This window comes from Myxine glutinosa, chromosome 12, assembly GCF_964187855.1.
Source record: "Myxine glutinosa chromosome 12, kmMyxGlut1.1, whole genome shotgun sequence".
Classification (NCBI taxonomy): domain Eukaryota; kingdom Metazoa; phylum Chordata; class Myxini; order Myxiniformes; family Myxinidae; genus Myxine; species Myxine glutinosa.
In genome coordinates this window covers 88784600-88810772 of record NC_136272.1, presented here as the reverse complement: position 1 = coordinate 88810772, position 26173 = coordinate 88784600, and the positions used below count along the sequence as shown (strand labels likewise).

The following is a 26173-nucleotide window of genomic DNA, read 5'->3' as shown; positions in this document are numbered from 1 at the left end:
ACAAAAGCCCACTGGCGTGGTGACATCATTCCACGCACCGAGTGGGCGGTGGCCACGCCCGAGGGGTAGGCGTGGCCTCATGATATACCCCGGGCGACCAGCCCGGAGGAGTTCAGTGTTACAGTGTAGTCTTACAATAAAGACGTTTATATGTTACCGCTTGTCCGCTTCCTCCTTGCTCACAAGCAGCGCGCGTAACGCCGCGCTTTACTGGTGACCCTCGACGTTGGATCTGCCGGAGCGATCCTTCCACACGCGACGCCATCGCCATGGCCGCCTTCGTCAAACTTCCGGAATTTTGGGAGGCTCAGGCCGAAGTCTGGTTCGTCCAGGCCGAAGCCCAATTTCAGCTTCGGCACCTCACCGGCGATGACACGCGCTACTGCCACGTCGTCGCCTCCCTCGGGCCCGGCACGGCCGCTCGAGTTGTGTCCGTCCTTCGCCACCCACCGGACGGCCACAAGTACGAGGCACTCAAGCGGCTACTCCTAGCCACGTTCAGCCTCACGGACGACGCACGAGCCGGCCGCCTCCTGGATCTCCCCGAGCTCGGTGAGACGCGCCCGTCGGTCCGAATGGACCATATGCTGTCACTGTTGGGCGACGAAGCCCCCGGTTCGCTATTCCGGGCGCTTTTCCGTCGCCAACTTCCAGCGCAGGTTCGCCTCGCGTTGGCCGGGACCGGGCTAACGGAACCCCGAGCATTGGCGGCCGAGGCGGACAAGTACTTCGCCGCTTCGGACACGCGGGCGAGCGTTGGCGTGGCCGTCACGGCCTTCGACGCTGATGTTCCACAGCATCATCTTCTACAGCACGCTGATGTTCCACAGCATCATCTTCTACAGCACGCTGATGTTCCACAGCATCATCTTCTACAGCACGCTGATGTTCCACAGCATCATCTTCTACAGCACGCTGTGGTTCAGCAGCATGCTGATACGCACCTCGTGAACGCCGCCACGCCCCGCCCACCGCCGCGGCGAAAACCGCCACCGCGGGGAAACCCGTCGACTCCACCGGCCTGGCGGAGCCAGCCGCACTCCTCCAGCTCCACCACCTGGTGCTGGTTCCACGCCAAGTTCGGCCACGAAGCTCGGCGGTGTCATCCGCCGTGCTCCTTCAACGGGTCGGGAAACGCCCGGGCCGGTGCTCAATTGTGGCGATGAGCGCCGGCCGTTCGAGCAGCCTGCTGTTCATAACGGACACCTTCTCCGGGCGCCGTTACCTGTGCGACACGGGAGCACAGGTGAGTGTCATTCCCGCCGGCACGTCAGACAAGCACGCCGCGGGTGGGGGCCCCGCGCTGCTTGCCGCGAACGGGACGCCCATCCGTACGTACGGAAAACGCTGCCTCTCTCTGCGGTTTGGAGGGCAGGTTTTCCGATGGACGTTCGTCACCGCCGACGTGCCCATGGCACTGCTTGGCGCGGACTTCCTGTGCGCTAATGGGCTCCTGGTCGACGTCAAGCGCAGACGGCTTGTCCAGGCCGAGACGTTCAGCTCGCTCGCATGTGCGTTGCCCAGCTCAACGAGCGGCTTGCCAAGCGGCTTGCCGAACGATTCGGTTCCGGCCACGTTGGTCTGTACGCTTCCGGCAGCGGACGCATTCACCCGCCTCCTCGCCGGCTTCCCGGCCCTCACGCGGCCCACCTTCTCGGCGGGGGCCGTCAAGCACGGGGTGGCCCATCACATCCCCACCGTCGGGCCACCGGTCTACGCCCGGGCACGCCGCCTCGAGCCGACGAAGCTGGCGGTGGCAAAAGCGGAGTTCGCTACCCTGGAGCGACTTGGCATCGTTCGGCGCTCAGAGAGCGCTTGGGCGTCGCCGCTGCACATCGTGCCGAAGCCCGGCGGGGGATGGCGACCGTGCGGGGACTATCGCCGTCTCAATGACGCCACGACTCCCGACCGCTACCCCGTCCCCCACATTCAGGACTTTTCTGCCCGTTTGGCGGGCAGGTCCTTCTTCTCGAAGGTGGACCTCATACGCGGCTACCATCAGGTCCCCGTCAGGCTGGAGGACGTCCCGAAGACGGCGGTCATCACGCCATTCGGACTCTTCGAGTTCCTGCGCATGCCCTTCGGTCTGAAGAATGCGGCTCAGGCGTTCCAGCGACTGATGGACAGCGTCCTGCGCGACTTGGATTTTGTCTACGTCTACCTGGACGATATCCTCGTCGCCAGCGCGTCCCGCGAAGAGCACGTACGCCACCTCCGCACGCTCTTCGAACGCCTGGGCCAGCATGGCCTGATTGTGAACCCCGCAAAGTGCCGGTTCGGCGCCGCCACAATCGATTTTCTGGGGCACCGTGTCACCAGGCACGGCGCCGTCCCCCTGCCGGCCAAGGTGGAGGCGGTGAAGGGGTTTCCACGCCCCCGCACGATCAGAGGGCTGCAGGAGTTCCTGGGCATGGTGAACTTTTACCATCGGTTCCTGCCCCGTATCGCCCAGCTCCTGCGCCCCCTGCACGAAGCTCTCCGAGGTAAGCCGGGCAAAGGCGACGTTACCTGGACCGAGCAGATGGACACGGCGTTCACGGGCGCGAAGCTCGCCTTGGCTAACGCCACCATGCTCGCGCACCCGGCGCCCGATGCACCGATCGCCCTCACCACCGATGCCTCGGACTACGCGGTGGGCGCGATGCACGAGCAATGGGTGCGTGGAGCTTGGCAACCGCTGGCGTTCTTTAGCCGGCAGCTTCGCCCGCCCGAACGCCGTTACAGTACCTTCGACCGCGAGTTGCTCGGACTTCACTTGGCGGTCAGGCACTTCCGCCATCTGCTCGAGGGCCGGGCGTTCACTGCCTTCGTCGACCACAAGCCGCTGATCTTCGCGATGGGCAAGGTCACCGAGCCGTGGTCGGCCCGGCAGCAGCGTCACCTCTCGGCCGTGTCCGAGTACACGACGGACATCCAGCACGTCGCGGGGAAGGACAACCCGGTGGCGGATTGCCTTTCCCGGGCCGTCGCCCACGCAGTCCACCTCGGCATCGACTATGCCTGGATGGCAGCGGACCAGGCCGCTGACCCCGACGTCCAGGCCTTGCGGACCGCCGTCACGGGCCTCCGCGTCACCGAGGTGCCGTTCGACGGCGCGGGCGCGGCTCTCTTGTGCGACGTCTCCCTCGGGCGTCCTCACCCCATTGTGCCCGCGGGCTGGCAGCGCCAGGTGTTTGACGCCATCCACCGCCTGTCCCACCCGGGCGCGAGGGCCTCCCAAAGGCTGATCGCCGACAAGTTCGTCTGGCATGGCCTCCGGAAGGCCGTCCGCGGCTGGGCCAGGACGTGCCTCGCGTGCCAGCGCGCCAAGGTGCACCGGCACACCCAGGCCCCGTTGGCCCCGTTCACGGTGCCGGAACGCCGGTTTGACCACGTCCACGTGGACCTGGTGGGACCTCTGCCCCCCTCGCGGGGTTTCACCTACGTCCTCACCATGGTGGACCGCACCACCCGGTGGCCGGAGGCCGTGCCCTTGGCGTCGACAACGGCGGCCGATGTCGCGCAGGCTTTCATCACCACCTGGGTCGCCCGGTTCGGCGCCCCCTCAGACATCTCATCCGACCGCGGCCCCCAGTTCACCTCGGAGCTCTGGGGGGCGGTTGCGCAGGGGCTCGGGGTCCGGCTGCACCGAACCACGGCCTACCACCCCCAGGCTAACGGCCTGTGTGAGCGATTTCACCGCTCATTGAAGGCCGCGCTCCGGGCCACCCTCCGCGACGGCGGCTGGGTCGACAGGCTCCCCTGGGTCCTGCTGGGCCTCCGGACGGCGCCCAAGGAGGACCTGCGCGCATCCGCGGCGGAGTTGGTCTTCGGGCAACCGCTGCGGGTGCCGGGCGAGTTCCTCCCCGACTCCACGGCACCATGGTCCGCGGCACAGCAGCGCTCCGCTCTGCAAGAGACCGCCCAGAGGTTCGCCCCGGTGCCAACGGCATGCCACGGGCACCCACCGACGCACGTCGCCCCAGACCTTCGCACGGCGGAGTACGTCTTCGTCCGCCACGATGCCCATCGGACACCACTGCGGCCCCCGTACGACGGGCCTTTCCGTGTGCTGGAGACCGGGGCGAAGCACTTCACCCTGGACATCGGCGGTACTTCTGACCGCGTTTCGGTAGACCGCCTCAAGCCGGCCCACCTCGATGTGGACCATCCACCGCCAGTGGCCCGACCCCCACGTCGGGGCCGCCCTCCTGCGGGCGGACCCCCGGCACCGCCCAGCCCCGCCGCCACGGCGCCCCCCGGTCCTGCACCCATCCCAGGGGCAGCCAGGGGCATCCCACCTGGTATCCCTGCACCCCGGACGCCGCCGATCGCCAGGGGGCGCTTCGGCCGGGTCATTCGTCTGCCCCGCAAACTGGCCCTCCAGGTGCGCGGGAATTCTGGGGGGGCGCGTGTGGCGGACACAAAAGCCCACTGGCGTGGTGACATCATTCCACGCACCGAGTGGGCGGTGGCCACGCCCGAGGGGTAGGCGTGGCCTCATGATATACCCCGGGCGACCAGCCCGGAGGAGTTCAGTGTTACAGTGTAGTCTTACAATAAAGACGTTTATATGTTACCGCTTGTCCGCTTCCTCCTTGCTCACAAGCAGCGCGCGTAACGCCGCGCTTTACCCACACATTTATATCATTTATACATATATGGGACAATGATGGAGGATTTACAAACTTTCAATTTAAGAACAACTTTCCAAGAACGCATGGTGCATGCAAATGAGCATGAAGCAGGCCTACCTCCATCATTGAGGGCATGATGATACAGATGGCATGGTACTGGCAGCAAAGCTTGAGGATAGATGCGAGAGCGACTCTAAACTGGAGGTGCTTGTCGTTGCTAGGCTGAAATTTTTCCTATTTATGGTTCGGCATGTTTTTGCAGTCGCTGTTGTTTTGATGGCGGCTCCATTGCACAAGGCACACGATTTACGCTGACGAGTCACACGTCTAACACAAGGGGCGTCACTCTGTATTTTCAATGTGAACGGTTTTCATGATATACTTTGTTACTATCAATTGTTTATTAACCGTAAATGGGATATGATGAATTATACATTCTTCCACTTCTTCTAAGAGACTGCATGTTTACGTGGAGGGGCCAACATGGTATTTCGCCTCCCCATTTTTTAAAGTGGGTGAGCACAGCCCCTCCTCCCCCCACCCCACCCCGCCCTCTAAGCCATAGCTACAGATATGGAAGTGCACTGTCTGTCTGAAGAGCTCGAGTGACAAATACAATCGGACGGTCTTCAAATGCACTTCCAGATACATGAGAAAAAAAAGAGAAACAAAACAGTGGAGGTGTGCAGAAAGCATTAATTTTTTTTTTTTAGTGGATTACTGGAAGAAAAGGTGAGTCCTCGAGAAGCTGTGGAGGGTCAGAGGTCAGAAAGAGAAGAGGGAGATACATGGGAGGATTGATAGACAGACTGAGGAGAGATGGATCAAGGAGAGACAGACTAGAAGAGAAATATAGACCGGAAGAGAGAGAGAGAGAGAGAGGTAGACTGGAGGAGAGGTAGACTGGAAGTGTGAGAGATAGATCAGAGGCGAGTTATAGATTATAGAATGGAGATAGACCCGAGGCGAGTAATAGATAGACCAGAGAAGAGAGATAGACTGGTGGAGAGAGCTAGACCAGAGGAGGAGAGAGATCGATAGATTAGAGAAGGGAGATTGATACTAGGTGAGTTATAGACAGACCGGAGAAGGGAGATAGACCAGAGAAGGAGAGAAATAGACCAGAGAAGGAGAGAGATAGACCAGAGGAGGAGATATAGACCAGAGGAGGAGAGAGATAGACCAGAGGAGGAGAGAGATCGATAGATTAGAGAAGGGAGATTGATACTAGGCGAGTTATAGACAGACCGGAGAAGGGAGATAGACCAGAGAAGGAGAGAGATAGACCAGAGGAGGAGATATAGACCGGAGGAGGAGAGAGATAGACCGAAGGAGGAGAGAGATAGACCAGAGGAGGAGAGAGATAGACCAGAGGAGGAGAGATAGACCGGAGGAGACAGAGATAGATCGGTGGAGGAGAGAGATAGACCGGAGGAGGATAGAGATAGACCGGTGGAGAGAAATAGACCAGAGGAGGACAGAGATATACCGGTGGAGACAGATAGACCAGAGGAGAGATAGACCAGAAAAGAGAGAAGCTAATTAACGGGGTACTCATAACAAAAAAAAATATCAAAATAGGTCTACCAAAATGGTGATGCACCATCTTGGCCTCTGTGACATCGCGGTTCTTAATTAAAACCGCAATTTTGTTTCGGCCCATTGAAATGTGCCTTGGCTTGGAAGCACTACCCACTCTCATGGACTAATTAAAGCATATAATCAAAATCTGGATTCGGATTTGATGATCGGATCCCATACACTTAAGTATCAAAATCTGAACAATTTAAAACATTAGCGATTCATATAACTAAGTGTATATATTTTATTCAGCTTTAAGCAAGGCTGTCCTTCCTCCTTATCCATGTTGCCAAAGCATTAAACTTAACTTTTTCTACTGTTCCAAAAATTATATTGAGTGAAGAAAATAGAAAGGAATGTGCCCCAACTGTAACTTTATTGAGTAAAATGAAAATAATTAACCAGTGGAAATTGAGAACAATGAAAATAAATTAACCAGCAGAATCAAAGGCAAGGCTTCCACAGTCGCATCTGGAAACTCTGTGGGGAAATCTCCGGAGTAAGGAAGGCAAAATAAATCAAATTAAAAGAACGTGGTCCTCCTCCTGCTATGCCTGTAGTCAATTTAATTTATCTCCTTCCTTTAAAAAGTACAAAGTACACCGATTGACAAAGGCCTGTTTCAAGGTAAACCTTTGGTCCTTTAGGGTTGTCGTTTTTATGTACTTCATGCGTGTTTATGCTTTATCGCAATGGAATTTTGAACACGCCGCAGTGCCTCGGTCCACTCACAAGCGATCATACAGGGAATGTCTTTTTGTGTGTGTGCTGTTGGTTGTTAACTCCTATGCAGGTATCAGAAGGTGGAAAGGAGCCCTCCCAGGTCTCTAAGTATCCACCTCCATGTGTATGTGTATGTGTGCATGGTCATTAAGCATAACATATCATTCTCTTTGCTCATCCTCCTGCCCCTCAAACCCCCACTCCTCCCCTCACCCTTCTCTTTTTTCTCTCTCCCCCACCTCTCTGTCTCTCGCCCAACCCTCCCTGTCTCTCCCCCTCCCTTCCAGAGTGTATGGCGATGTGTGGTGAGGCGTCTCTCTCCCCCCCCTTACCTCCCTCCCCTCTCCCTACTCCCCTTCCTTAGTATTCACATCAGCGAAGTAACGAGTTGTATTTGCTAATATTATATAAAGGAAAAAAACACACTAGTGATGTCGCGGGAACTGCCGATTGTCCTTTCCCCCTGCCCCCCCCCCACCTCCCACTCCCCCACGTGAAATTAAGTAAACAAACTGATAGATTGTATCAGTGGTGTTCATGTAGCACAGGCATGATGGCCCAAATGCCCTCCTCCTGTGTGAAAGTCCCTTGCATTTCCTTGTATAATAGGTGACAGTGACCGGAAACCTGAAACAAGACTAACATCTGAGACAAGGATCGTTAGTAGACTATCCCTTCCCGACTGGAGGATACATTTTTGATGAAAGGTTTTGGACGAACAAGAACTTGGACAAACTTCAACCTTTTCCATGTTCGAACCATGCCAAATACTTCAGTTATGGTGAAGTGCTAGCAGGTGGATCAGCATTCTGTGGAACACGCCGTTCTTGGAAGAGATGTTGAGCCAAATGTGGTGTCTAATATCATGGACTTGAGGTCCTACAATTTTTGTAAATATAAATGGAGTCAATAATTTTCCAATCTCAGAGTAATCCATGTCATTGTACACTTCACATCCATCCAGCGGGATTCAAAGTGATACCCAAGTAAGCCTACTGTCCTCCAAGTACAGTACTAGTCACTGGCCGTAGAGAACATACAACTTCCACATGTCATCGAGACTGAGCTCGTATTAGACATTCCATTCAATCATCATCTCCACAATCGACCCCACGTTCAATTCACTGCCTCCAACTACCCGACACTCACAAAACTGGGACTTAAAAACTTCAGACAATAATTTCAGACAATGTTCCGTCAGTGAAAGCTACAAACGTAGTTTAACAACTGCACCGCACCATGTCCACATTCCCGTGGCTTTGAGGAAGGGACGAGAGAAATGTTGGAAGTGGTGTGGGAGTGCAGTCGATAGATACATCGACAGATTTTTTTTACGCATTTCAGAAGCATATTTTAAATCTCAGCACAAAATGTCCAAATAGGCGTGAATCACCCACCGATTGGGACATTAAATGGCCCCCTTGTCCACTTCTCCACACAATCACCACCACATTGTTTAGGCTTTGAAGACTCCATGGAAGCACAGAATGGAATTTTGCTTCGCTTCATTTTCTTGGTACAAAGGACCTCTTGTCTCGTCTTCGCCTTGAGGAGGTCCATGTTATTCAGCTGCATGTTCTGCCCTTGGAATCAAACCTGAATAAATTAAGGAGGAGGAGAGGAGGGGGAGGCACGGATCTGAGGAGAGTTATTGTGTCAGAAATAGTTGCTAAACAAATAAATAACTAAAGCAGTTCCAGTAAGTACATTTTGTGTGATTTTAATTCCCCCCCCCCCCCCCCCCCCCACGTATACATTCATCGCCTTGCAAGGTCATTGTGTTGCATCAAATAAATATGTCGAACGCAGGTGGGAAACAAGCTGCATCTGATGACGAAGAAAGAGATGACTTTGCATTTAAATTCAGCCAAAGTACACTGAACAAATAACAAAATTAATAATAATGATCAATTAATTATACAATAAATGGACAACATTCTCTCCAAACCGGAGACTCAAACCTGCCGAGGACGACTGAACTGTTCCACCGACACGAAGGAGGTCGTGACCCTTTCCCATTATTCAGAGGTTTTCTAGAAGCTGAAGCACCAGAAGGAATGGTACGTGCTGGGGATAATGTGTAATCCTGGGAATACATCCTGATTGGGTGCAGCAGGTTTAGCTTGATAATGGAGATCATCTCAAAATCGTGCGAGCCGTTGCAGGGCTTACGCTCCAACACGGGCCACAAAATGATGACAAAAGAGAAGAAACACCACATCGTCTTCACTCGTGTACACGGAGGTGGGCATTCGGCGTTTCCGCAAATTTAGTGTCGATTGGGGTTTGTGTCAGGCCGGGCGAGCCAAGACGGAAGAGCAGGGTGGACCGTACGGAGTGCCGCCACCCGTGGCGATGCGAAGCGGGCACCCACAGGACGACGTGTCCGGCCGGGGATTGAATGCGAATAATACTTTCATCGAGGCACCGAGTTTGGAGGAGATGGCCGAACACGTGGTGTGGGAGCGGGAACTGCAAACGGGGAAGTTGAAATGACCGGACAACAGCAAAAAGTGACGCAGACTCGGAGAAATCGGTGTCGGTGATGTTGATGACATTGAAGCAATTGTGCCAAAGTCTTTGCTCCTTACTTACCCGGACCTTACCGTTGCCCTATTTACACATTGCTACAAATAACAAATATTTCCACTCACAACTTGTCAATGCCAGTGGGTGACTAACGTTGTCAATATGCTCCGGCAAATTTAATAGGAGAACTGTACACGGACCAATCACAACCGGACGGTGCATTGTAAGGCAGGGTTATGCAGAATATGATGCCGTAATTAATCTGTGATCATATTCATCAGAGCTTATTTCACTACAATGGTGGTGGCATCAGTAACATAGTCTTTACCCTTCTTTGAAATAATGGCACAGCAAAACCGTTGGTGCAAACCGCCACTTGCAAAACCCCAAAGTCACTACTGCACTTTAGACTTTTTTGCATTCCTTGAAAAGGGGTTTCCGGGAGACTGCAAAGACTCTGTCGTCGGTACTGAAGCTGCTGCCACCCATTTTGCCTCGAAAGCCTCTTCCCCGGGATCAACGCTCGATTTCTCGGCCACGTCCGTTTTACCCGTAGCGATGCCCCTTTGGCTCAGGGGTGTCGTCTTTGCAATACGTGCGGACGGGGTGGTCGCGAGGGCCGTCTTGCTAGCGACAACCGCCGTGTGGAGTGACTGGTGAGGTGCTGAAGGGAACACGGAGCCTGTTTGACTTTGCGTGTGCCCAGGATACAAGCTTGTTTCCATATGTGCCGGTGTAATTCCAGCAGGGCGGTTTGCAAGGGCCGAGGTGGTAGCCGCTGCTGCTGACACCTGACTGTGACATGGTGATCCATTCTGTAGGCTATAGGCTTGTGCAGAAAAGGCCACGTGACCCGAGTGGTAAGCCCCGGGTGCTGCCCTAGCAGCGTGCGCACCAAACGGGTTGGGCACGTTGTAAGGCATTCCAGGATGTTGTTGCTCCTGGATCCTGACAGAGCGTGTGACTTCCTCGAGCCAACGTTCAGCCTCTGAGGGTGTTCGTTGATGGCCGACTTGCTGGGTTGGGCAACGCATCGGTGCCACCCCTGTTCCTTCACCCCACATGCTGTGACCTGCAAGTGACAAGAACAGTCGGTATGAATGCAACAGAATGCTGACAGAGATTTGAATGACCTCAATGTCAAACACCCGTTCATTTGTGCCATTTTATATTAAGATGTGGTACTAATTGGAAACGGAGTGACCAGAAGAATAAAATTAAAAAAAACCTTTCGAGGCCTCGCAGACAAGACAAGAGGTGAGGTATCAGGACATGTGTACAATAGAAACTGATAACATTACGGACATGTTGGGACTAGTTCTGAAAGATTCAACTCCCTCCAATATAATCAGCTTCAGCTATGACCCAACGTTTGGTTTTGGTTTTCGGCGCAAAATAAGATGTGCGAGACCAGTGGGCAAGCCCTGGTATTCGCTAACATGTCAACAAACGGGAACACAAAGATGAACTTGGCTTGGCCCACCACATATTGGGTGCACCGAGTCGGTCGACCGCCGAAAGAAAGATGATAAACACAATCTCAAAGTTGATACAACAGGACCGAGTATCAATATGTACAGATAAGAGGGCACAGGGATGCATTGACAATGCGACGAACAACGCAGGAAACAAACAGCAATAGTGAAACATGACAGATCCGGTACATATTAACAGCTTTCAGAGAAGTTTTCACGAAGCTGGGAAAACCGCTTTTCACTCGTGAAGGAGATGGAACAGGAAGTTTTCCTCTGTTTGTGGTCTACTAATATCCTCGACATACATACAAGCACCACCAGTGCGGTATGCAGTGTAATTCCATAGGATTTTTGTGCTAAAATTGATTTTTTTGCTTTATCTTATTGATTTTGGGAAAAATAATATCCTTATCTCTCTTATCCTCTTATCCTATCTCTTATACTTATATCTTATCTTATCTTACATAATGATAGGAGGATAAGGAAGAAAGTGAAGATTGACGAAATGCAGTTTGGATTTATGCCAGGAAGAGGAACAACAGACGCACTTTTTATTGTGAGGCAGTTGCAGAAGTACATGGAGAAGAGGAAGAAGTTGTTTCTTGGGTTTGTTGATCTGGAGAAAGCATTCGATAGGGTTCCACGTGAAGTAGTGACATGGGCATTGAGGAAGTTAGGAGTGGAGGAATGGTTGACCAGAGTAGTGATGGCAATGTACAAAAGAGCGCGCACAGCTGTAAGGACGAAGGACGGGAACAGTGGTGAGTTTGAGGTGAAGGTGGGAGTGCATCAGGGGTCGGTACTAAGTCCACTACTATTTGTAGCTGTGATGGAGGTGCTGGCTCGGAATGTAAAGGAGGGTTTACTGTGGGAGTTGTTGTATGCAGATGATCTGGTGTTGATTGCAGAAAGTATGAATGGACTGAAGGGGAAAATGAACAAGTGGAAGGAATGTATGGAGACAAAAGGTCTGAAGGTGAATATCAGAAAAACGAAGGTGATGGCAAGTGGTAAAGCATGTGGTGAGGTGGAAAGAACTGGGAAGTGGCCGTGTGCTGTGTGCAGGAAGGGTGTCGGAGTGAATTCCATTCAATGTACAACGTGCTTTGAATGACAAGAGGAAGACAAATGATGAATTGCGAAAGATGATGGGAATAGAGCCTGTGATTGATGCTGTGAAGAGGAACAGGTTGAGATGGTTTGGTCATGTGTTGAGGAAGGATGAAAGTGACTGGTTGAGAAGAGTGATGGAAATGAATGTAGAAGGAAGTAGAAGACGGGGAAGACCGAGAAAGACTTGGCTAAAGATGGTGGAAGAAGAAATGCGGGCAAGGGGGTTAAACAAGGAGAGATGCAGAAAATAGGGCAAAATGGAGAAGATTGTCATGGGGACCACAAGGCTAACCCCCGCTCTAGCAGGGAAAATGGCCTTTAAAATGCATGTTGTTGTTGTTGTACAACGTGCGCTGAGTGGGTTCATCAAAAATGTAGTGGTTTGAGAAGGTCATTAACCAGTGTGGCAGCTACATTCAAGTGTAAGGTGTGCACAGAGGGAGCTGCAGATGGAGGAAATGTTGAGTTGGATCTTGGAGACGGCGTGAAGCTGGAAGGTGTGAAAACATTTTGCTACCTCGGAGACATGCTGAATGGAGAAGGTGCATCAGACTCGGCAACGGTTGCTAGAGTGAGATGTGCATGGAAGAAGTTTCGGGAACTGAGTGGAGTGCTGACGAGGAGGGGAGTGTCGTTGAAGCTGAGGGAAAGGTGTATGCTGCATGTGTGAGAAGTGTTATGATTTATGGGAGCGAGACATGGGTAATGAACGTAGAGCAGCAACGAATGCTGGAAAGGGTGGAAATGCGAATGGTTCGGTGGATGTGTGGAGTATCGTTGAGAGAGAGGAAGACAAATGATGAATTGCGAAAGATGATGGGAATAGAGCCTGTGATGGATGCTGTGAAGAGAAACAGGTTGAGATGGTTTGGTCATGTGTTGAGGAAGGATGAAAGTGACTGGTTGAGAAGAGTGATGGAAATGAATGTCGAAGGAAGTAGAGGATGGGGAAGACCGAGAAAGACTTGGCTAAAGATGGTGGAAGAAGAAATGCAGGCAAGGGGGTTAACAAGGGGAGATGCAGAAAATAGGGCAAAATGGAGAAGATTGTCATGGGGACCGCAAGGCTAACCCCCGCTCTTGCAGGGAAAATGGCCTTTAAATGCCTGTTGTTGTTGTTGTACCTTATTGATTTTGGGTCAAATTATTGAAAAATGATGGGGTACAAATTTTCCGACCCCTTTACCCCCTCTGGGGGGTCACTTTCCAAATTTGGGGCACACAAATAGACCCCACCCGTATCTCCGCTAATAATGAACCGATTTTCACAATATCAGTGTCATTTTAGGGGTTTTAGATGATACTGAGTCCATTTAGCACACATCCAAAGTCATTGGAAGTGATTTTATGACCCCTCGACCCCCTCTGGGTGGTCCCTTTCCATTCCGAGAACCCCCAAATTGATCCTGTGCCTATCTCCACTAATAATGAACCAATTTTCATATAATTTGTGTCATTTTATGGGTTTTAGATGATACCGATTTCAATTAGCACAGAGTCAGTCATTGGAATTATATTTGTGACCCCTTGACCCCCCCTCAGCCCCCCCTTCAGCCAGGTAATCCCTTTCTGTCAAGGGCCCCAAAACTGACCCGGCCCCTAACTCCGCCAATAAAGAACTGATTTTCACAATCTTAATTAATGTCTGTTTTGTAAGTTATTTCAGTTCTGTCTTTGACCAACAGGTGGCAGCTGCATACAGACAGGTAAGGTACTCTTCATTTTAGGAGATAAGAAACATCAAACACATGTGCATTTCACATTCATGACCTTGGGTGTGTCAATCATGCATTTCAAGACTGCCCATAAATAAACCCTGTGGGGTATCAATGAATATTTTTTGATAAAGCCAGGTATATTTTAGCTCCTTGATTGGTAGCAAATGAGAATACAATGTAAAGCTGTTTACAGTCTTAAATTTGATGTATAAAAACTGTCACCACATGCTCCGTATAGTCGTAGGCCTAGCGAACCACATCATAAGCCGGCCAAGGCCTACAAACTGTACGCTAACTCGCCAAGGCATTGAAGATGAAGGCCTATCAACACTGCTTTCCGGTGTAAAGTTTTCTAATGTTCCCCATATCCCAGTGTTCCTTACAATAGCCATGACAAAATAAGCAGCAAAATGGACAATAGGGTTCACTAGGATATGTGTTAGCTGTGGCAGAGTGTTTTCCCATACAATAGGGTTGGACAATGAAATATGGTAACACTGTGGCACTTTACACCAGGTTTGATTCCTCCAGGCCGGGGTAACTCCCTCTGACAAAGTGCATGTCGGCCCAGGCCGAGGTTTTGTCATAACATTGCCTATGTTTTGTATTTTTTCCATTGTTTCACATGATCTCTTTGTTCCTTTCAGATTCTAACAACAGACCATGACCTCAAAACCAATAATGATGCATGCGGTCGAAGGAGCAACGACGGAACTTCAATCTGACCCTCTGCCTGATGTAGCAATGGCGGATCGTCCATCCCGAGTCACCCGAGTTCTCATTGTGGACGTCATGGCTGTGCTTCAGTGTATGCAGAAAACGCCAACAATGCAGAAGGTTTCGGACCTGTTGGAGACATTCATCAAACGAATCGAAGGGATGATGGTTGGCTATGATGAGGGTAGAGTTGTGTTTGACCGTTATATTGACCAGTCTCTAAAGAACAAGACATGCCAGAAGAGAGCAGTGACGTCCACAGAATACGAGATTCATCCAGAAATGAAGCTCACCACGTCATTGAAGGAGCTTCTGTCTGCCTCAAGGACCAAGAGTAGCTTGACATCTATGTTGGCCGAGGGTTTGCTGAAACACTACTCCAGGAACAGTACCTTCAAGCTGGTCGTTGTGTATGGCATGAAGATCAAGGGCCATGATTTCGAAGAAGAACATGCACACGAAGAGGTGGACACACTGATTCCGAATCAAGTCCTGGCTTCTTTAGCTGATAGCCCTTGGAGGGACATACATGTTTGGTCACCCGACACCGATGTTCTTATGCTTCTCCTCGACCTGGTCTCTTGTGGTCGCCTTGGACCTCAAACTCGTCTCAAGTTTTTAACTGGCAAGGGCGCGAAGTACCGAGAAATTGATGTGGTGGAACGAGTGCAAGTGATTGAGCATCGGAAATGTCAAGGACTCATTGGACTCCACAATTTCTCTGGCGCTGATTGGGGTGGGAAGTTTGTGGGTATCACCAAGAAGACCTGGGTTGGTGCCTATATGAAGCTTGACGAAAATGACGATGCCATCAACTGCTTCCGAGAGCTTGGTGAAGGTCCTATCCCGACGGAGCTAGTCAATGGTTCACCACAGGTTAAAGGTTTGTAGCAGTTTGTCTGCAGTGTGTACTGCTCGACAGGTCCCAAAACCCTTCCGGCACTGAGGTGGGAGCTGTTTTGCTCGAAAAACTTGGAAGGAGAGATGTTGCCTCCTACTCGTGCTGCCTTACTACCCCATATCACACGTGCAGATTACATTGCCATGCGTGACAAATCGTACTCTACCAACTGTCCGACTCTGCTTCCTATTGAACAAAATGGCTGGAGTGAAAAGGAAGGTTCAGGACTTTATGTTCCCATTAGGCGTCTCATCCTACCCGCCCCTCGAGCTGTGATAGAGCTGACCAAATGTGGATGTAAATCGGGATGCAAAGGGCGGTGCAGTTGCTGCAAGAATGGACTTCCTTGCACTCCTCTCTGTAAATGCTATGGCGCTGACTGTGGAAATGCGATCAAGAATGATGTAGGCCTACATGACGAAGTGGATGACGATGAATAATCTGTTCTGTAAGTCATAGGTTTCAATAGTAATAGTGATGGCCACTAAGACATGATCGTGGACTGAAATGCATGAAATATGGAACACCCCCCTCCCCCTCCCCACCTCATCAAGGGGAGCGGGGCAGAAAATCACTTATAATAACTTTGACAGTGTGCTAAATGGACTCAGTATCATCGAAAACCCCTAAAATGACACTGAGATTGTGAAAATCGGTTCATTATTAGCAAAGATAGGGGTGGGGTCAGTTCATTTGCCCCAAGTTTGGAAAGCGACCCCCCAGAGGGGGTACAGGGGTCGGAAAATTTGTACCCCATCATTTTTCTATAATTTGACCGCAAATCAATCAGATAAAGCAAAAAAATCAATTTTAGCACAAAAGTCCTACTGGAGCTGTTTTCATGACATATCATACCGCACTACACTGCGAGCTTGAGATGAATGACATACATTCTGATTACTTTGTATCCTTTTCCTTTTGACATCTTTTTAAGACTTCATTCTTAACTCCACAGAAAATCTGTGAAATAACGTATCAGCAACATTAATCCAACGGTGAGTTTATTGCAGCGTTTGAATTTTTTTTTGCAGTGAATACAAAGTTACGGATTAATAGATTTGACATTTAAAAAAATAAAATTACTTTCATGTTAATCAATTGATGCCAAGCAAATACAGTCAGAAACACAATGTGTCATATATATATATATACATACATACATACATACATACATACATATATATATATATATATATATACATATATATATATATATATATGGCCCAAAATATAGGCACTCTTTTCAAATAACTCACATTATCTCTAAAAATAAGTTGAAATTGACAAAAGTATTTGATCTCCACAATTCTTTATTTCACTGTTAATATTAGAGAACCTTTGTTTTTGATTCAGAACTTAATATATCCTTTTAAATCAGAAAATAAAAATAAAATGGCATTGACAAAATTATTGACACCCTCGACTTAATATTTGGTAGCACAGACATTGTACAAAATAACTGCAGTCAATCACTTCCTATAGCCATGAATGAGCTTCCTCCACCTCTCTACTGGCAGTGCGTCCCACTCTTATTGTGCAAACTGCTCCAGTTCTCCCAGATTTTAAGGGTGCCTTCTCCCATCTGCAGTTTTCAGATCTCCCCACAGGTGTTCAATGGGATTTAGATCTAGACTCATTGCTGGCCACTTCAGAACAGTCCAGCGTTTTACCTTGAACCATTCCTGGGTGTTTTTTGAGGTGTGTTTGGGGCCATTGTCCTGCTGTAAGACCCATGACCTTTGACAGAGATCCAGCTTTATGACACTGGGTTGAACATTGCGCTCCAAAATGCCTTGGTAATCTCCTGATTTCATGATGCCATGCACACATTCAAGGTACCCAGTGCCAGAGGCAGCACAGCAACCCCAAAATATCACTGAACCTCCTCCATGTTTGACTGTAGGGAAGGTGTTCTTTTCTTTAAAGGCTTCGTTTTATTTTCTGTAAACATAGAGATGATGTGCTTTACCAAAAAGCTCTAATTTGGTCTCCTCTGTCCACAGGACATTCTCCCAGAAGGATTTTGGCTTGTTCATGTGTGTTTTGGCAAACTCCAGGAGGGCTTTCTTATGTCTCTCTCTCAGCAATGGGGTCCTCGTTAATCTCCCACCATAGAACCCCCTATCATTGAGTTGGCAATGGATGGTGTGAGTTGAAACTGTTGTACCTTGTGTCTGAAGGTCAGCTTGAATCTGTTTGGCAGTTGATCGAGGTGCTTTCTCCGCCATTCGAACAATCCTTCGCTGCAATCTTCGATCAAGTTTTCTCTTGCAGACACGTCCAGCGAGGTTGGCTACAGTGCCATGGGCCTAAAACTTCCTGATAACGTACGGTGGACACAGGAACATCAAGGTTTCTGGAGATGGACTTGTAGCCTTGAGATTGTCCAATGTCCATGCTTGACTACAATCTTGTGTCTGACCTCCTCAAACAATTCTCTGGTTTCTTTCTTTTCTCCATGCTCATTGCGGTACACACAGTGACACAAAACAGCAGAATGACTCCTTTTCTCCATTCAAACTAATTGAATGAGGTTTTTAGATTGCAGGCACCTGCATCTCACCACAGGTGAGTTCAAGTCCAAAGTAAAGGAGAATCACCTGCTTGAAATCTAATTATTTCTAACAACTTCCAAAAGGTGCAAATAATATTGTCCTGGCTATTTTAGGATTTCTGTGTGGAATAAGGTAAGATTTAGTAATTTTTTCAGCTTTTTTGTTTTGTTCCACTGAAAACCAAAGAAATACATCTGTGAATACCAAAATATATTTTAATTTCAACAATTTTCTGAAAGAAATGGTGCATTATTTAAAAAAAAAAAGTACAAGGGCACCAATATTTTTGGCCACGACTGTGTATATATATATATATATATACACTGAACAGCAAAAGAAACGTCAGTCAGAATCAATATTTTGGAGTCTTTATTTTCAAGTCATGATCAACACGAATTGAGATTTAGGATCAACATGAAACATTACAGGTATGGTCACCACAGTTCAAACAATAATGTGAAATGTTCTGAATAAGAAAAACACAAGACCAGGTGAGAACAAGGGAGGTCAAAATCAGTATCTTGTGTGACCCCCGTGAGCGTTGATGACAGCCATACATCGTTTGTACATGGAGTGGATTAATCGGTTGATGAAGGCATTTGTCACTTGGGCCCACACTCTGAGAAACGTCTGACTGAGTTGAGCTGCAGTTGTCGGCCTTGGTCGAATGTCATTCAGTCTTCTTTGAACCTCGTCCCACAAGTGCTCTATCGGGTTTAAATCGGGGCTGGGCGCAGGCCAGTGCATGGTTTGGATGCCATTCTGTTGCAGGAAGTCCCTTGTTGTTCTGGCAGTGTGGGCACGGGCGTTGTCCTGCTGGAAGACATGATTTCCGTGACGTCCAAAATGTGGCACAACGTGAGGTCTGAGGACTTGATCGATGTAGCGAGCAGCTGTGACACCATTGCCTCTTCCTGGACCAATATTCTGGAACACCACAGGACCGACTTTGTGATTGAGAACAATAGCACCCCATACCATGATGTTTGGACCACCCCACGAGTCTCTTTCCATCACACAGTCATCTGAGTAGCGTTCCCCACGTCTACGCCAAACTCTCACTCTGCCATCTGCCGTGGAAACACAGTATCGACTTTCATCTGAGAAAAGAACGGTTCTCCACTGCTGGTAAGGCCAATTTTGATGCTGTGTGGCCCACTGCAGTCGGTCACGGCAGTGTCGAGCTGTAAGAATGGGGCCACGATATGGCCTGTGACAACGGACAACCCTGTTCTTCAAACGTCGACGGACTGTATCACCACTAATGTGTCTCTGGTGGGTTCCAACTGTTTGTCTTGCAGTTTCTGCAGCATTGGTAAAGCGATCTTGGATGTGATGACACACAATCTGTCGATCCTGTCGTGGTGTTGTTACCCTCAGTCTGCCACTGTGTGGGCGGTCATCGGTGCTGTTGGTGGCCTGGTATCGTTCCTGTAACCTGTAGATGGTTCTCACGTTGACATGGAAAGCAATGGCAACCATTGGTGCAGTCTGTCCAGCATGCAATCTTCCAATAGCCTGGTCTCTCTGAATCCTCGTAAGTCTGGGCATGGCGCTGGCATCGAAACACGAATGATGAACACACGTTTTGGGGTGCCTTTTATAGGGAAAGTCACAAGGAGATGCACGTGCATTTTGATTTCCATGGGAAGCATGCACGACATTGTACCATGGTCGTTTTTTTGCCTGCGTTTTGGTGACCTGTTTTTATCCACGTGTGCACCACTGTCGGTTGTTAGGATTAAATTTAGATACAGACTAATGTAAATAACGAGATATCTAAACGAAATACATTGATATTTCTATGGGAAATGATCAGGAATTATTTTTATGAAGTGACGTTTCTATTGCTGTTCAGTGTGTGTGTGTGTGTGTGTGTGTGTGTGTGTGTGTGTGTGTGTGTATATGTATATATATATATATATATATATATATATATATATATATATATATATATATATATATATATATATATATATATATATATATATATATATATATATATATATATATAATAGGGTGGTCCTCAAATGTACACCAAAAAATAAAATTGGACTTTTTTCAGGTGCTTGTTGCTACAATTGTTCCTTATTGTGAAAAAATGAAATGTGCCAAAGATGGTTTCTATACGACCTTATTTACTACCGTCACACATGGGTTGAAAATTACAATGTTTCAGTATCGACACACAAAATTGTTTTTAATAAACTAACACTCAGATGTAATCCCAAATCAGTAAGAATGTATGACAATCATCATAAACACACAGAGTAAGAGTCCTCCAGACCATTGATTCCTCATTAATAAGTTCTGTGGTAAATTATTTCCTCCTTATCTTCTTTGCGTCGGGGAACTGATGGTGATGCCACTCAACAACTTGCAACAGGTACTGGCGCTGCTGTTCATCCTTTGTCAAGACTTGATTGTAGTCCTATATTAATGCTGCACCACGTTCTGCAAAGTCGTTGACAGTGGCAATACTGCGCAAGACTTGCTGTGATGACTGAAATGATGGGTCATCGGCCCACTCACCAGGGTCCTTTTCTCAGAAGTCAGTATTGACTTTGAATGCAGTAAAAATTCGCAGTGACGCAGAAGTAACAAAATCTACAACAGTCGTGGCAGCGATGGCTTCTTTTGCTGTAAGATCCACATGTACCCGTGGTTGAGGATTCTCTTGGCATTCTTCTTTAAGAGCAGCTACTATCATTCGCTTGACATCAAGCTCAACACTATCGTCAAACAGAGCAAGTCCTGCCAGTTCTTCGCTGAGGTACCACAAGTGATTGGAAAGCTTTTTGCTGGTGGCTTCGGCAATCACTGAATCAGGATAGAAAATGAGTGCTTTTAAGAGAGCTAGGTCTCCAGCGGGAGCACCAATAGCAGATGGAGCGCTGAACCAGGCTTTGGTATACACTGCTCCAACAAATGCTGTAAAACGCTTTATGCCATTGAGTTCCTTTGGGGTCAGTCGAAACTGATCACGGAACAAGTAGATCTTGATTCCATAAATCACACGGGCCATCCATCTTGCCCGATGCATGGCTCCTGGCTGCATGAACCTGAATCCTCTCGGAGGACGCTCACCAAACAGAAAAATAGTCAACTCAAGAAGTTCACGGTAGTCATCTCGTAGTTGGCCCGATTCCAGTTTCTGGATGCAGAATGAAACGACATCTTCTTTGCAACTTAAAAATACACCTGAAACTACAGAGTCCAGGTCATCAGGCATCATTGGCTTAAACTTGCTTTGGTCAATGGAATTCCAGTTTGACTGGAAATGCTTGAAGACGGCTATCTCAGGTCCTTTTGATGGACCAAGAAATGGTTTGAATGCTGCCATTGCTGCCTCTACCACTAGTTCCAGAATGTGATGCCGGCATGCAAAATGTAATAGTGGTCGTCCAAGCTTTTGCTGCAAAATAGTGCACGCACCAAGTGCTGAACCAGTGTTGCTGGCTGTCGTGTCAAAGCTCATACCTGCCACCATGTCTTGCAAATGCCATTCTTCGAGGCATTGCATAACAGCAGCAGCTGTTGCTAGTCCAGTTCCTGCTGGCAGCTTTGGCACACCCAGAAGCTTTCCAGTTCCTTGTGGGTTACTGACAATGACAGGAAGGCGATCAACTTTTTTAGTCCCATCGTCTGGAAGGAGCTTGCCATCCCAATGAACCACCAGACTTGTGTTTGGAGCATAGGATGCCTGGATGTCACCTGCAATTGTCTTCCGTTGGATCCGCCTGGATTTCCTGATCGATGTGTGGTTGATGGCCAACTCTGAAGGGTCGTGTCCCAGAGCAGAGGCTGCTGCTGACAAGATGTGAACAGCTGATCGATCGCTAACCTTGGTGCGTTTGAGAGCTGCTGTTAGGTCCAGTGTAACAATGCTACTTGCACGCTTTCGGCTCTGCCTCTTTGAAGCAGATAGAACAGCAGAGTCATCATGATCACTGGCTTCAGCACTGCTGTCTGTTGATGATGCTAGCTCAAGAGTCTCCTCTCGGGCTGCTTTCTTCTCTTTTTCATGCTGCTCTCTTTCAGTCAACACCTTGTCGCGTTGATGTGTCCGCTCCTCTTTTCCTGCTAGCACCTTGTCAACACCAACCATAAAGCCCCGTCGACCTGGCTCCCGTTGTGCCTTAAGGAATTCACAGTCCTCTGGTATTTTTATCAGATCAAGGACATCAACATGAGCAATGTCAAATAAGTCACGTATACCGGTTTGAAACTGCTCTTCTTTCTTTATCTCAGGGACAGATCGCCGGCTCTTTCCTTTCAGGATGGATCTGTATTGTTCTACTTTTCTCTCTAGTTTTGCAATGATATTCCGCTCATCTGCAGTGGGGATCCGTGCTTTCTCCCAGATGCATAATGTCTCACGAACAACAGTTATTGCGGCACTGCTTATATCCAATTTCTCCGCATGATGTAGCTTAAAGTATCGCTGCAGAATCTCTTGCCAAGATGGGAGCCGAGTTTCTGGTAGTTTTTCAATATGGCAGCCTATCAGCCACACATGGTTCTTTTTTCTGGTTGCTCTTCTTGAAGTACTTGCACTCGCCATCATAACTGAAACAAACCGAAATAATTTCTGTATAGTGCTGATTAGCAGATTAGCAGGGGCCATGTGACATGGTAAAAGTTTTCAAAATGAAATGAAATTTTACCCAATTTGTTTTCTCTACAGGTGTAATAAAAAAATGGAAAAGCACTTTAGAAAAGTTAATATTTACATTTGAGGACCACCCTAATTATATATATATATATATATATATATATATATATATATATATATATATATATATATATATATATATATATATATATATATATATATATATATATATATATATATATATATATATATTGTTGCGGATATGGGATTTGCATCCATCCATATCCACTTGTAAATATTCCCCTATTTCCTCAATACTTCCCAACTATCCCCAATCCCCCATTCCCTAGTCCCATTTTCTGTAAACAACACTCTGTAGACCCGACCTCCCCCTATTTCCCCCATTAAATGTCGTGCCCAGGTTCACCGCATCTCATGTAAGACAACTATAGGACATCTTGCTAGTTATTCTTAGTCTATGTCAGTTAAGGACTCGTTTCCATTAATTCTGACCCTTCGTTGCACCAGAATGTGATTGTATGGCACCGTTAGGAAGTTTAGGACCTCCCAATACCTCCCCGCAGCTCTTCCTCACGGTTCAGCAACAACAACAACAACAGCAACGGCAGCGGCGGGCACGGGAAGTGCGCGTCCTCACTCCGGCTTGGTTGGTAGGGGGTGTTGGGAGGGCATCAGGCCTTCCCAACGAGCCGCCATCGAACATGTGCTCAACGGGGTTACCAAATAGGGGCTCCCTGTCAGCTCCTCGTCAAGGGCGGAGCCCGGTAACCCCCGCACCCAATGGAAGCGGCGGACCGGCCCCAGTGGGGCGGAGCCAACCAGCCGAGGGCGTGTCACTCCCCGCTGAGCATGCGCAGGGAGAGGGAGGTGACGTCAGATGCGCGCTGAGCTTGGAGCAAGCAAGACCACCTCCGAGCGCTGTGAGGCCTCCCCGCATCTTCTGGACTGGACCGTGCTTTATCCTGTCCCCGAGCCAAGGTGCACCTTGTGCCATCGAACTACCTGTCCCTCCCTGCCATCAATCCCTGTGTAAGTCAGCCTTGTTCCGTTTGTCTGTGGTCTGTCCGGGAATAGATAAGATTGTATTTAAGTGCCCATCTCTTCTGTGTCTTTTACCTCACTCTGCCGTGTAATCTACCCCCTTTTCTCCACCACTGTAATTATACCCTCCTCCGGAGGTCTTGAGAACTGTACCCCTTGCGTCGTTTCCTCTTTCCCAGTCGTCGTGTCCTTTCCATCATTGATTTGGCATAGCGCGATTTGGTCAACGTCTGGGTGAATCGGGTGAGTTGGGGAAGAATCGGGGGAACTGTTAGGTCGCGGCAATACCACCGCTCGGTAAATAACATCTAAACCGCGTCCGTAACAATTGGTGTCTGGGAGTGAGATACGGACCCAAAGCGCGCTTAACGCGCTCAAAATTACAAGTCACCGAAATTTGATTTTGTTTTGCAAAAAACGCGAATTTTGAAAGTTGCGCTATGGGAGATCAAGACGGCTGGGTTCCGGTAGAGGAGCGTGAGGCAGGGTCGATCCAGGACCAAATTGAGGGACATGAGGAGAGCGAAGCAGTGAGGGCGGCAGGTTCGCAAAATGGCGTCCTCGCGCACGAGGTTACGGGCGCGCAAAATGGCGCCTCGCAGATGGCTACGGTGACCGCGCCCGCGACCGTAGCAGCGCCGCTGGTGGATTTGAACCTTTTTTTTATACAAATGAAGGCCGTTATGGCCCAGAATAGCGAACGGTTAGAACAAAGGATGGGGTCCAATAGCGAGAAATTGAGGGAGGACATGGGGGCCAATAGCCAACGGTTAGAACAAAGGATGGGGGCCAATAGCCAACGGTTAGAACAAAGGATGGGGTCCAATAGCGAGAAATTGAGGGAGGACATGGGGGCCCAGATCGGAGGGTTAGGGAGTAGAATAGAGGGATTAGGAAACAAACTTGAGGGACTAGACAACAAATTTGAGGGATTAGACAATAGATTAGGGGAAATACAGGAGGGGTTAACAGGGGTAGAAAACAGAATGGCCGCTCAAGAGAATCAAATGGAAGGGATGAAAAAGGGGTTAGAGGGGTTAGAAAACAGTATGGAAGGCAAATTGAGGGACATGAGGGACCAAGCGGAAAGGGAAGTTAAAAAAATGGGGCAGCAGATAGAGGGGTCAGAATGGGGGTAGAAACTAAATTGGATGCTCACAGGGAGGAAATGGAGCAGATGAGGGTGGCATCTGGGCAGGAGATGCAAGTGATGGGAGAGGAGATCAGAAGAGGTGTGAGTGAGGAGGTCGGAGGAGTGCGCGAGGAGGGTGAGGCACTGTGAGGAGCGCATGGAGAAGGAGGTGAGAAAGGGGACTGTAAAATTGCAAGGTGGTATAGAGGAGTTGACACTGGGAGTAGAACAACTGACAGTGGGACAAAAGGAGTTGGGGGACCAGGTAAAGAAGAACACAGCGGTAATAGGAGGGTTAAAAGCGACACAAAACGACCTAAAAAATGACTTGATAGTGACACAGAGGCAATGTCAGATGGTACGTGAGGGACTGACAACGAGGTTGGACGAGGTGACAGAGGTAATGGAGACGAAGGACCGGCAGGTGAGGACGCACATAGAAACGGTCAAGGTGGCCTTAGAGGACGAGCTTGAGGAGACGCACCGGGAAATAAAAGAGGTGAAGCAGAAATTAGAAGAAGTGGAAGAAGGGGTAAGCGAAATTAAGAAGCGACGGAGAGGGGATAAGAAAGAGATCAAAGAGGAAGTAAAAGAATTGGTCCAAAGTCTGTGTTCGGATCGTGATGATGTGCTCATTAACCGGATGAGGGATTCGCAGGTGATGGAGGAGAAGCGAAGAGAAAGAGGACCCGGTGTAAGTGGTGACCAATATGGTCGTGCGTATGATGCGCCAGGTGATTTAATAAGCTTGGGGGTCGAGATGGACCCGGGTGTTCGTGAGAGGCCGTTGGTGAAGTGTGCGACAGGTCTGGTGTGCGAAAAAGGAGGTGTGCGAGAAAGTCCGACTCTGGGGTGTGTGAGGAAAAAGTGCATGCCAAGGAGTGAGGGTGCTGTCGAGAGTGAGTCGGTCGTAGCGCGTGTGCGAGGGAGCACATGGAAGCGCGTAGTGAGGAGTGTTACAGAGGATGTAACGGAAGAATGCACGCCTGTGGTGAGTGTTACAGAGGATGTAACGGGACAGGATGCGCGAGCAAGGTGTGTAACGGACGGGTGCATGGGGAAAGAGTGCGCTGTCAAAAGTAAGGAAGAGTGTACACCTGTGGTGAGTGTTACAGAGGGTGTAACGGGAGAGGGGTGCGCGAGAAAGGTGTGTAACGGACAGGTGCATGAGGAAAGAGTGCGCTGTCGAGAGTAAGGGTGAGTGCGCTGTCAAGAGTGGTGGTGGAAGTAGTAAGAGTGACACGGAGCGTGAGTTGGTGGTGGCAGGTGAGAGAGGATGTACACCTGGAATGGAAGGATGCACACCTGGAATGGTAGAGCGTGTGTGGGAATGCACACTTGAGTTGGTCGTGAGGCACGTGGTTGGGTGTGCGCGTGAGAGCACACCTGTGATCGTGACCGAGGAGGGGGCGCGAAGAGGTGTGTTGGTGAGGTGT

General features: G+C 49.2%; 1 protein-coding gene across 2 annotated transcripts in view; it reads right to left on the bottom strand.

Moving 5' to 3' along the window:
* Positions 1-26173, bottom strand: part of LOC137437581 (protein numb homolog) — a 171842-nt gene that overhangs the window by 10454 nt on the left and 135215 nt on the right. The window contains exon 11 of one of the 2 annotated variants that reach the window (XR_013620965.1): positions 8314-8516. Coding sequence is in view for 1 of the 2 variants with exons in the window: in XM_078766080.1 (XP_078622206.1) it covers positions 9845-10521 (677 nt within the window). In the remaining variant the exon portion in view is untranslated. Of the gene's footprint in view, positions 1-8313; positions 8517-9577; positions 10522-26173 lie in introns of those variants that run through there. The other variant, XM_078766080.1, reaches the window with a different exon arrangement.